This window comes from Chrysemys picta, chromosome 2, assembly GCF_011386835.1.
Source record: "Chrysemys picta bellii isolate R12L10 chromosome 2, ASM1138683v2, whole genome shotgun sequence".
NCBI lineage: Eukaryota > Metazoa > Chordata > Testudines > Emydidae > Chrysemys > Chrysemys picta.
In genome coordinates, this window is record NC_088792.1 from 200,908,846 (window position 1) to 200,922,410 (window position 13,565).

At 37.9% G+C, this 13,565-nt stretch overlaps 1 protein-coding gene across 12 annotated transcripts in view; it reads right to left on the reverse strand.

Annotated features, from left to right (window-relative positions):
* The window catches only part of CEP192 (centrosomal protein 192), a 168,468-nt gene that overhangs the window by 38,099 nt on the left and 116,804 nt on the right, over positions 1-13,565 (reverse strand). For all 12 annotated transcript variants that reach the window (XM_065585220.1, XM_065585221.1, XM_065585219.1 and 9 more), the window contains 5 exons: positions 11,317-11,407; positions 10,634-10,810; positions 9,186-9,446; positions 8,811-8,932; positions 5,249-5,358 (listed from right to left, as the gene is read on the reverse strand). In XM_065585220.1, the coding sequence (XP_065441292.1) occupies positions 5,249-5,358; positions 8,811-8,932; positions 9,186-9,446; positions 10,634-10,810; positions 11,317-11,407 (761 nt within the window). The remainder of the gene's footprint in view (positions 1-5,248; positions 5,359-8,810; positions 8,933-9,185; positions 9,447-10,633; positions 10,811-11,316; positions 11,408-13,565) is intronic.

The following is a 13,565-nucleotide window of genomic DNA, read 5'->3' on the forward strand; positions in this document are numbered from 1 at the left end:
GTCCAAGTTCATTCCTACAAAGTTTATGGACCACGTGGGGGCTCAAAGCAGACTTCTTGTAGTTAAACTCCTACAGAAGTAAAGATGCAAAGCAGAAACAGATTGCCAGCTGGACTTCCTCATATGACCTGCTCATTAGAAGCCAGTTGTCAAGATATGGGAAGACTGTGAACCCATTTCTTTTCATCCAAGCTGCCATCACTGAAAAAAAACTTTTGTAAAGACTCTCGGTGCTGTAGCTAGCCCAAATAGAAGAACACTTGAAGGTAAGCCTTGGCAACCAATTTGCCCTCATCAATTAAGAAATGAAGCAGGGTCTATTTTCCCGAAGAAGCTTGTCTTTAAAACTTAAAAACTTAGTATAACTGGTGAAATCAGATTGAGTTAGAAGAGTCAAGTAGTTTGAAATACTGAATTGGAGCGAGGTGAAGACGACCTTTCTTCCCAGGAGACAAAGCCATTTGGACCTTTGTCTGAGGGAATAGTTTTAGAGTGTTGCAGCCTTCACCTCTCAGTGGCAGCTTGTAACACCAAGGAGTTAGGCAGTGGGTGTGAGAATAGGAACTCTCCCACCTTGGATGGGGCTAAGTAGTGCTTCTCAGCCTTCTTCAGGATGGAAGCACAAGAAGTGGGAATGTGCCACAGTTTTTTTGCAGGATCCAAAAGGCTGAGGGTTGAAAAATGTCCAGAAATCTATGTTGGGGCTCCTGAACTTCAAACTGTATCTGCGCCTCGGATACCACTTTGTGAAAGAGTTTCTGACAGTGCCTGAAATTGTCAGGTGAAGATGGGGTAACCACCTCATCCAGGGCAAGATGATGAAACTGCTCCCAAAGCAGTCAGATTCATCAGCTTCATTTCACCTTCATCCTCTGATGGGACCGGTCAGGGTTGGCAAGGAGATGGTATATAAGGCTCATGTACCCATTCCAAGTGCCTAGGGGTAGGATCCCAAGGTCTCCAGTAGTGCGAGTATGAGGGATCAACTGACAGGGAAGACTGGAAACCAGAGAGCCGTCTGTCCACACTACCCTTTATACCCTCGGTTCGGAGCACAAAGAGAACAGCAGCACATGTGTGCACCAATGGACAGTGCTTACTAAAAACTTCCAAAATCAGGGACAATGCACACATAGGTATCATCACTCAAAGAAGAAAATGAACAGATGAAACTTCTGATAACTTCAAATCCACAGGATATGTACTCTCTTACTATAAACAACGCAGGTCAATGTGTATTATTGGCTCTGCTGCATAGTAGCTAGAAAGGACAATTATTACTGTTGTATAGCACCTAAATGCCAGATTAGGAATACTTGGATCAAGAGTGTCACACATTCTGTCGAGTGTCAAATTTCATTTGGATTTCCAATCCATCATGTAACTCTCTGATGTCAATGGAAAGTTTAGAAAATGATCAAGGGCAGAATCTGGCCTTTATGCAGTAACTGAATTGTGCTATTTGTTCTGCAGCTGGCACATTTAGCACCACTTAGCCAGCAAATATGGTCAGCCTTAGAAACACTATTTCTACCCTCCTTCATCCTATTCTCCCTTTTGTTTCTCTCCCTCTTTCCTCACATCTCCCCCCTGCTTCATTTCTATACCTGCAGAAAATCTCAATTCCAAACCCAGCCCTCCCACACAGTAGGTATCACTTCTATACCCTTCCCCATTTTTATTTGCTAAGTGATCATCAGTTAACTAGTTAATGCTGATTTTTAATTGGTAGCATTAGGCTCGGCAGGTATTGATTTAATTTGTTAGTTGTTGGTAAACGTCAATTTTACTTGACACACAGAAACCAACTAAAATAGTAGTTTTCAACCTTTTTTCATTTGTGGACTCCTAAAAAAATTTTAAATGGAGGTACAGACCCCTTTGGAAATCTTAGGCATAGTCTGTGGACCCCTGGGGTCTGCAGACCACAAGTTGAAAACCACTGTTCTATGGTGGTAACAAGGTTTTGTTGACCCCTTAGACAGTCTGCAGACCCCTAGGGCTCCGTGGACCACAGGTTGAAAGCCACTGAATTTAAAAATACCTATTTATAGCATTCAGGAAGCACAGCCTTCCCCTGCCACCTAATGCCTCCAAGGATCCAGTATGTAGTATGTACACATTTCATAAAACCCTTGGGTATCTTTTGGAACAAGAAATGCCATTTAAATGTGACTGCTAGATAGCTTAGATAACTGTCAACAGCCACAGCCTCCATGCAGTGTCTCAAAAGAGCTATTATTGCACCTTGAAGAGAAGTAGCAGGTTTAATAAGTCAATGTATGTAACAATTACATACAGAGATCTATGTTAAAAGATGTTTAGTAAAGCACCAAAAAAAGAAAATGCTAGAACTAAGGATGTCCGGGCAACCTTAGTTTGCTCCCATTGTGCATCCGCATTCTGACACATTCTATAATTACATGATAACATACTATTTTTTCCACAGGACCTCTACTTCATTCAGTGCACAAATGGACTGTAGTTACTGAATGGCTAGCTAATCAGAATTTGTTTTTATTCTCCTCATTGAATATGTAGCCACTGGCTTTATTTACTGCACACCATCCAACCCCAACCCAACTAAATATATAATTAGGGCTGTTGATTAACAGCAGTTAACTCACGCAATTAACTAAAAAATTAATCGCGATTAATCGCAGTTTTAATTGCGCTGTTAAACAATAGAAAACCAATTGAAGTTTATTAAATATTTTGGATGTTTTTCTACATTTTCATATATATTGTATTGTGTTGTAATTGAAATCAACGTGTATATTATTTTTATTACAAATATTTGCACAGTAAAAATGATAAAAGGAACAGTATTTTTCAATTCACCTCATACTAGTACTGTAGTGCAATCTGTCATGAAAGTGCAACTTACAAATGTAGATTTTGTTGTTGTTACATAACTGCACTCAAAAACAAAACAAAGTTCATTCAGTGCTACTTCTTGCCCAGCCAGTTGTTAAGACAAACAAGTGTGTTTACATTTACAAGAGATAATGTTGTCCTCTTCTTGTTTCCAATGTCACCAGAAAGTGAGAACAGGCATTTGCATGGCAGTTTTGTAGCCAGCATTGGCAAGGTATTTACGTGCCAGATTGCTGAACATTCATATGCCCCTTCATGATTCGGCCGCCATTCCAGAGAACATGCTTCCATGCTGATGACGCTTGTTAACAAAATAATGCGTTAATTCAATTTGTGACTGAACTCCTTGGGAGAGAATTCTATGTTCCCTGCTCTGTTTTACCCACATTCTGCCATATATCTCATGTTATAGCAGTCTCAGATGATGACCCAGCACATGTTGTTCATTTTAAGAACACTTTCCCTGCAGATTTCACAAAACCCAAAGAAGGACCAATGTGAGATTTCTAAAGATCGCTACAGCACCCGACACAAGGCTTAAGAATCTGACATGCCTTCCAAACTGAGAGGGACGAGATGTGGAGCATGCGTTCAGAAGTCTTAAAAGAGCAACACTCCGAGGCAGAAACTACAGAACCTGAACCATCAAAAATGAAAATCAACCTTCTGCTGGTGGCATCTGATTCAGACAATGAAAATGAACATGTGTTGCTCTGCACTGCTTTGGATTGTTATTGAGCAGAACCCATCATCAGCATGGACGCATGTCCTCTGGAATGGTGGTTGAAGCATGAAGGGACATATGAATCTTTAGAACATCTGGTACGTAAATATCTTGCAACGCCAGCTACAACAGTGCCATGTGAACGCCTGTTCTCACTTTCAGGTGACATTGTAAACAAGAAGTGGGCAGCATTATCTCCTGCAAATGTAAACACACTTGTTTGTCTGAGCGATTGGCTGAATAAGAAAGAGGACAGAGTGGACTTGCAGGCTCTAAAATTTTACATTGTTTTATTTTTGAATGCAGTTTTTGTGTATATAATTCTACATCTGTAAGTTCAACTTTCATGATGAAGAGATTGCACTACAGAACTTGTATTAGGTGAATTGAAAAATACTATTTCTTTTGTTTTTTTACAGTGCAAATACTTGTAATCAAAAATAAATATAAAGTGAGCACTATACACTTGGTATTCTGTGTTGTAATTGAAACCAATATATTTGAAAATATAGAAAACATCCAAAAATATTTAATTAAATGGTATTCTATTACTAACAGTGTGATTAATCACGATTAATTTTTAAAATCATGCAATTAATAGTGATTAAATTTTTTAATCACTTAACAGTCCTAATAATTAATTTCCTCATTCATTTTTCTATGGTGCTCAACATATCATGAATGCTTCACCGATATTACATTGTTTTTGGCTGGTCGGTCCCAGGATATTAGAGAGACAAGGTGGGTGAGATAATATCGGTTATTGGACCAACCTCAGCTGGTGAGAGACAAGCTTTCAAGCTTCACATCTTTTGTTGTTGTAAAGACAAGGCAAACATTTAATAGAAAAGAATACATGGGGAAAGAATCAGTCTAGATTATATTCACCTGTAAATCCTTAAGCAACATAATTTCTGTTTGTCCCTGAATACTATTTAACACTTTTGGTGCTCAGTAAGTAAATAAGTTTTTGGCATTCAATATGAAATTTGTTTTTGTTCAGATGAGATATTGAGGGTTTTCACCAACTCACAAAAAAAGGACACCCTCAGAGGCCGAAGTAGACTCTTTTAATAATCTGGATAATAAATTCCTTCCTGGTACAAAGCAGAGGAAGAAAAGGCACTGCTTGAAATACTTCTTTTTTTGGTATAAGTAATTTTTGCACTACTTTTAAAAAATGTTCTTTAGAAACTATAAAATGGTCACTTCTCAAAGATAATTTTACAAAGATCAGAATAAATTAACAGTGACAAATTTGCATTGAAGAAGTGTCCGAATATAATATTTTTGAAGCAGCAATGAGAGGAAGAAGCTATTGAAACCATTATTTAACATTTATAATGCAATACTGCCTACAGGTCAATCAAGTAAGAGTCCTGTTTTGCCATGAGCGTACTGTACAAGCTTAGCAAATGGCAGTCCTTGCCACAAAGAGCTTACAACCAAAAAAACCCCACATAACAGATAGGCAAAAATAAGCAGGTCTGGGTAGAGAATGAGAGGAGGTAAATTTTGTGCAAATCAGGATTTCTATTCTGTATTTACCAAATATTGCACAAATATTTTTATTAGGAGTGATGTCTAGAACAAACATTTCAGGAATAAATATTTGTAATGGTACTTTTTCAGAAGTTACATGTTTACCTTCAGTCACTAGCTGTTCCCCTTGAAATTCTTCATCAAAGGTAATGTTTCTCAGTATGCTGTTTTGAGGGAGTATTTGTTTTGCTGCCTCTGGTTTATACAGCACAGCTCTGTTAAGAGAAATATCAGAAAAACATATTTGGGATCCTCACTCATTTTTACCACTTAGGCTAAGACAAAAAGTACATCTCAGTGGGAGGGAAAAAAGTCTACCACCAAAACAACCTTTACTCTATTTTTTTAAATACACCAAACCTGTAACTTTCTTCAGTGATGTGACAGTTTTTATGCGCATACCTCATTCAAGAAATATCTGTTCTACTGCTCCATGATGTAGGAACTTGTGAATTGAGACAGTCTGATATTTTTTATTTTCACTGCTGGTTCAGTTAAATGAATTTCTGAAGAACTTGCCCACTCCCACACTGTTTTAATTTTAAATTAGTTGTCTGTGGTACCACACAACATTTTCATCTTCAGAGTGAGTATGATGTTAGCACTCCAAAAATCTGAAATCTGAGTGGATTCACATGGTTGTTATAATCTGGGCTTCAGGAATTTGGAAGCCTATTCTAACATGTTAATATTTGTCTGGATTTCTACAAAGTTTCACAAATGGTTTCTTCAAAATAGATATAATGTTAGTGTGGTGTGGCCACTTATTGCCCCATTCTCTGAGCATATTTCCAATGACAGTCCTTCATTGGCAAGTGCTGTAGTCATGAGGCTTAACTGATTGGATCTGATTTTGACAAGTGCTAACAAATCCTTTTGAAGTCACTTTTGAAAGTTAGACCACTTATTTAGTTACCTAGGGATAGCAATATGGATTTAGGCTTGCATATAAAAACTGAACTCCAAAATTGTGATTTTAGGAGGAAGAGACATTTTGCTCTGAGTTAAAAGTCTAACCTTTCATCCAAAAAGGTGTGTCAAAAACGTTATTTAAAGTTGAGTCATTGAGTACCAAAACACATGGGGAAGTTATAAACATCTGTCTATAGACTAGTAAATGTACCTATATGAGCATGGCTTAGGAATTTTTGCTAGTTTTGCATTTTTAAATTATTTTAATTCAGGACTTTGTTAGGTTGATTGACCTACAACTCAAATGTCACAAAAACCTAAAGACCTGCTGACTGGATATATTTTTGGATTCATGGACTTTGAGCATGAAATTACTGGAATGGCAAAGTTCTTCGTTTACATAAAGGTGAATTAATCAAGTCCCGATGTCAATGATCTCAAGGGAGTCTCCTATTCTGATTCACTACAGGACTCCTGAGGAGTAGCTCCAAGCATGAGAAACGCGTTAGGCCACCCTCTTCAAAAACTGAATGAAAGGAAGACAACTTTACTTGTTGACTTGCTTACATGCCTCCAATGGCTACTGCTATAGTCACTGACCTCTGGCTAAGCAATGCCATCATGCTCGACAGAGACCCTGTGCTTCCTCCACCCTGCTGGCTGGCTACCAAGGTATAAGACTCCATCAACAAGCAACATTTGAGGTGTGACATCTACAAGCAAGCAGCCTCCAGCTTGTTAGCCAGTAAGTCCATACACAACATCTAAGCCAATGAAAGTGCCAACTAATCTTTTCAACCATGTACCAATTTCCCGAAGCTGAATGTAGCTACTAGAGTAAAACACATCCTTCCTAAGTATCAACTTTTCAAATTTATTTTGTTTTCTAGGTATTAGTAGAGGGATGCCTCTACCTCAACATTCCTGCACTTGTTTTTAACTCTGGCAGATGGCTGGTAGTGAGCGCGTGTGGATGGCTAGAACCAACGGAATTCATCTGAGAAGCGTGCCTATCGAATAGTTCCTAAGTTAAACTGCCTTGTTGTCTAAAAGATCACACATGCATATATTTCATGGGTTAGGTGGTGTATGTTTAATCAGGAAAAATAATGTTTTCACCTAAATTTATTTGAATTTCAAATATAACCTGCCGTGTCATTTTGAATTGTATTGGAATATTGCAAGTAACCCTCTATGTTTGGGGGATGGAGTGAAGATACTGGCAAAAACAACAAGGAGTCTGGTGGCACCTTAAAGACTAACAGATTTATTTGGGCATAAGCTTTCGTGAGTAAAAACCTCACTTCTTCGGATGCATCCGAAGAAGTGAGGTTTTTACTCACGAAAGCTTATGCCCAAATAAATCTGTTAGTCTTTAAGGTGCCACCAGACTCCTTGTTGTTTTTGTAGATACAGACTAACACGGCTACCCCCTGATACAAGATACTGGCAGTTACCTAACCGCCTATATAATTTGGGAAAGCTACATTAATTGGCATCAGAGCTGTAGTCTCAACATTAGCTTCATCCTGGAAGTGGTTTGATGCTTTATGACTATCAACTATTTGGTTGGAACCTAAATATAACTGAGTGGCAGTGAGATTGATCATGCCCTATTACTTTGGGGACAGTCTTGTTTAGCTAAGTTATTACACAGAAATTTACAAGGAACTGTTGGTTTATTTGGTATGGTTTAATCAGTTTGATAGATTGGTTTGATATATACTAAATCAAAAGTTTATATGTATTTTATTTTATGATGTTGTTTACTTAGATTCATTAATAAAATTGGAAAAACTGTTTGCTTTGTATATTTCCTCCCTACAGGTCAGAGTCCCAGACTGGATGAGTCCTGGGGTAAATGTAAGCAGCAACTCTGACCTGTGTAGTGGTGTTCTATAGAACTGCCCAAAAGTCCTCCGATAGTTGGTGCACGAACAGGAAAAAACTTAGCTTTTGAAACAAAGTTGATTTACGTAAGGATCATTTATTTCAATGAGCCACATGTCTTCCAGAACTTTGCAAGGCTTGGGTGGATATAGCCAGTCAACCTAAAGCCTAGCCAATTCCCCCATAAGACGTCTATGCTCACTAATTTTGGAATCCATTTTTGGGAAACTTGGGCTGAATGTTCTGAGTGATAGATGGTTTGGTGTTTTGATACTTAGTTTGCAACTTCAATATATGATCAGATCACCTGTTCTAGATGCAGCAAAAGTGCTCCTTAAACTTAGCTTACTAAAAGTAGAGTGGCTGGTTAATTTTTCATCTTATTACAATTAAACATTTATACCTCAGATCCATTGTCCACACTTGAATTACTTGAATAACCTCTGAAGTGTGAACGTCTAAATATCCTAGATTTCATTTGTGCATACACACGCATCCCGAACCCTCTCCACACAAGAGTACAAATCAGCAAGCCAAGGTGAGGATCTCATTGAAGACTAATATAAAAAAATTGAACATCTACACTCTTCCTCTCAAGAGTTCTTAATTTTTTTGAATTTAAGTAAAGGCTATATAAAGTTAAGAGCAAAGCATATTAGGAATAAAAAGGTAGAATCTCTCTTCTGATACTAAAGTCACACAAATCCAAAGTATGCTAGACTTAATGAGTCTTCATAATATCAGCAAGGATATTCATGTTATCCTTAGAGACACTGTAGAAACCACCTAAGTAGTACTTTACATTTGACTTAACATACTCATAATAAAATAGCTGACTATTTCAGAGTAGTAAATTCAACCCTACCTGCGATACTGTTGCCTGGAAACTTCATCTCCACAAAAGAAGCATATTGTAGATAATAACGATGTGCTTGTTTTATGTAACATTTCTTCCCTTTCCACAAGATTACATGTTACTGTAACCACCTGATAGAAAGAAAGTCTTTAAATACTTGAATTTTCAAAGTTTTTTCCTTGAAATTAGTATCAAGTTTGGTAAAATAAAGTCAGTGTCAATGAAGTGTACTATAACGCCAAGCTAGTTTAGTCTTCTGGATTTCATAAACTTGAATACAGTTCAATTGGAGAATTTGCACACATTTTACAGGTCATATTAGTTGGATATGTTAGCTTCAATTTAATTAATACAACTTGTGTTGAATTGGGCTTTTACACTTACCTCTTGTGTTCCTTCCTTAAGTACAAATTTCTCTGGAGAAACAATCATCACTTTAGGATCCATGACAGCTTTTGACTGAAGGTCCCTAAAGCATAGTGCTTTAACATAGGCAGCTCGAGAGCCCATATTTCTTATGCGGAAAGTAACTTCTCTAAATTTATCAGGCAATAATTCATTCAGTGTTACCATGTAACTGTCAGACAGTTTTTTAACTTTTTCTAAAATTACATTGCTTGTTCCCCCATATCCAGACAAAGGTATCTGAAAATAAAAATAGTAATTCAGCTAACATTTTAAGAATGTCTCTAAAAAAACAGTGTTATGAAAGCTACTAAGGTTTACAAAGAATCCAAATGGTTAAGGGAGGGACCCATGAAAAAGCTTTAAATGTGATGCACTGAAAATAGATCTTTTCGAAGTGGCATTAAGTGTAAATTAATTTTATTGTATTTTACCTCAGACTGTTTAAAATTCTGTTAACACCCTTCTAGCAGTTGCAAGAACATCTGAGGGCTTGCCTAAATGGTGGGGTAATGTGCAGTATGATTTCTGAAGTGCACAAACATGTTTGTACAATATAAACCTGTGTAAAGCACATCAGTTAATCTGTGTAAAGCCTGCTAAAAACTGAGAGTTTCCTAGTGCATTTTAATATGTATCCATTAAGGAACTTTTAAGGCACACCGGGACACAACACATTAGCGTGCTTCAGAAATGATACCCCTATAGTGCATGTTACCCTACCATGTATGTAAGTGGGGTCAACACGCATCACTCAGGCCTTAAGGGTATGTCTACACATCAAAGAAAAACCTGTGGCTGGCCAGCTGACTTGGGCTTGCGAGGATGTTTCATTGCTATGTAGACCTCTGGGCTTGGGCTAGAGCCCTAGCTCAAGGACCCTGCAGGATGGGAAGGCCCCAGATCCTGCGGGGTTCTAGAGCCCAGGCTCCAGCTGATAAAATCATAAAAAAACACCACTTCACCTAGACCCAACCCATGGCTGGAGGGCAGGGGGGGGTGAGGAGGGGACACGCGCAGGAAGCAAGTCACCCTAACTCCCCTACACACACACTCCCTTTGGCCATGCACATTCCTCTCAGCATTCAGCTTCCCCCACCCCCAAACAGCCTCCCCCCCACACACTCCCTTCTCCACACCAGCTCCTGCTAGCTCCATGCTGTCTCCCCACACACCTGCTGGGAAGAGTGCTTGCTCACACCCCCAGCCTTTCAGAGGTTCACATGGAAGGGTGGGTGAGGCCTGTTACACTCCTTGAGAAGTTGGGAAGAGGTGACAGGAGCCCGCCCACCTCCCTGCAGCACTCCTGCATACAAGCCTCCCACACACCCACTGCTGCTGCCTGCCACCCTCTGCCTCGCCCCAGGAGGGGAGAAGCCAGGAGCTCACTCACTAGAAATATTACAAAATTAAGTCAGAACTCTTACAGTAAACTTAACTCCTGGTTGCGACTGAATCCCCAACTGTTTGATTTCAAGCTTTGCTAACATGCAAGCTACATGAGTGGGTGCAAACATCAAGAAGATATTGGAATCTTCTCTTGGGCGGATTTTGAGCTCCTGATTACTAGTCAACCGCTCTTCTGTACCAAATGTATTTCTCAACTATAAAAAAAAATAAAATGATTGAGTGCAATAAAAACCAGCAACAACATTTCACTGTTAATTCAAAAAAGTTTAACTTTATAAAATGAGTTTCAAACTAACTAAACCTGAAATTGACAGTGGAAGGCAGACACTTGGGATTGCAGCCTCTAATATCTGTCTTACACTATTTCAGACTGGCTATTTCAAAGAGACAGGCACCAAAGAAACTGGTTTGAAAGGACTTAACCCATCCTCTAAAATGGAGATGGACTGGCCTGCTGTTTTAGAATGAACTCAAGAATTTTACTGTTTGTACTGAAACTGATTCACATATGACCCTTGGAATATGATCCCTTAATGTAAATTAAGATTCTCTAATGAGGCTACCTGTATGAGCAAACATTTTTAGATAAAATGCCATATCAAGCTTAAATATTAGACAAGCAGAGTTTTAGAGTTTTACTAAAATAAAGACTTTTTATAACGTTGGTTAAAAGTGTTACAGAAGTTTGCATTATGCTAACCTGAAAGCAGTTCTGATCTTGACCTCTTATCAAAAGTCGTAAATGCTGAGTTGCAGATGGAGAGTTATTTCTTAGAGTTAGTTTCTGTTGACTGAAAAATATTTAGGATAGTTTCAGCTACACAGGATTTATTTAAACACGTTTATTAATGTTAAAGGGATAATAGTGGTTCTGACCCTCACCCTTCAAACCAAGCAAGAGGGACTGAAGTTCTACCTGCTGCAGAAGTGACTGCTATTTGCATGTCAATTAGATGCAAACTGCATTCCTCTTTGTTACACTTTTTATTTACACCCTGCTACATTGTTTTGGAGAAAGTTGTTACATTACTGCTTCCCTCTCCAAAGGGCATGATCCGGGGCTGGAGTCTATGTACCTCTTTAACAAAAGGTGTTATTTAAACAGATTTAAGTGAAATGGGGTGCAAGAGGCTGAACAGACACTTTCACCTTAAACCAGGCTTAAGTAATTTAGGAATTTAGGCTAAACCAAAAGAAGACTATTTAAAACACATTCTATGCACCAGTTCAACAACCAATTTAAATTGACCTGGTGCAGCTTTTTCAAGGCCTCAGATTACACAATCAGTAGTTAACATTGGAGGAATGGTCTATCATTGGCTATTAGCCAAGATAGTCAGGGACACAACTCCTTGCTCTGGGTGTCCTTAAAACCTGAGACTCCCAGAAGCTGGAACTGGATGATAGGGGATGGATCATTCAATAACTGCCCTGTTCTGTTCATTCCTTCACAAGAACTTGCCACTCGCCACTGTTGGAATACAGGACACTGGGCTAAATGAGCCACTGGTCTGACCCCGTATGGCCATTATGTTCTTAACATGTCCATTGCATTTGTGATATTTCATGGGATTTGTGATATTTCCCAGAAAATGAAGTTTTGGGCTGTTGAAAACAAGGGTGTCCATCCAAGAACTTGCCTTGAGTAGGATACAAGATCTATATTACAAGGCTATCTCCATCCCAATATATATTAACATGACACATATATTAAATCCTAAACTACACATTGCCAAAACACAAATTTCAAGAAGGAATATGAAAAGAGTTGCTTTTTAAGTTGTTTTATGAGAACAGAGCTTAAAACATATGCCAACATGTAAATGCGGTTATAAACATTCAAAAGAGCTCTTCACTAGTTTTACCTTTCATCTAATGAAACATTTTATATAAGGATCACCATATTAGTGTTGAATACTTGAAAGAGGCAGTTATAAAGCTTTAAATGGTGAACTATATTTCTAGCCTGTGAATACCGGCACAACTGCAATATTTGATAGCCAACCAGATGACTCCTTTCATAAGGCTCATTTTATTAAGAGTTCTAAATAAAGTTTTTGACTTGATTCACATCTGGGTAATACAGTGTAGTTTAGAGTGTGTGTGTATAAACATCAGCAATGCAGTACCTGAAAAACACCCTTTTCTAAAAAGAAATGTACATATTTACCAACTAAATTATTTAAAAGTTACCCTAGCTGGAAATTAAAACAAAAAAGCAAAATAATAGATTTTTTCTAGGAAAAAAGCCATCAGCATTAATATTTTGCAATATATATGGATCACTTTACAATGATAAATTGTTTAAGAACATTTTACTAGATGCTCATAAAGCTACAATACCACAATAGAGAAAGAGGGCTACACTGGTTTAAAAAATAAATAAATAAATAAATCAGCCTCATTTAGAAGGATAGTGAAAGCATCTATAAAAGTTAAAAAAGCAATATATTAACAAATAGAAAAAAGAGGAAGTTGATGGCAATGAATATAAACTAGAAGCTAAGAAATATAGAAAAAATGATAAGGGAAGCCAAAGGACACATTGAGAAATCTTTGGCCAACAGGAATTTAAGTATAGTAGGAACAAAAGGAATCCTAACAATGATGCTAGTCTAGATGTCAATTGTCAATAATTCAAAATAGGCATAAGAGTTCAACAAGTTTTAGTTCTAATATTTGAAAAAAAGGCAGATGATATTTTCATATCACATGGTGATGAATTACTTCCCATTTAAACGACAATTTGGGATGATATTGAACATCAGCTATTGAAGAAAGACATTTTTACAATCATCAGGTGAGGATAACTTTCATCCAAGAGTTTTAAAAGGGCTCGCTGGACCATTAATGTTGATTTTCAATTAGTCTGGGAATACTGGGAAAATTCCACAGGACTGGAATATTAAAAAAAGAGTAAATGGGATGATACGGGAAATTATAGGCCTG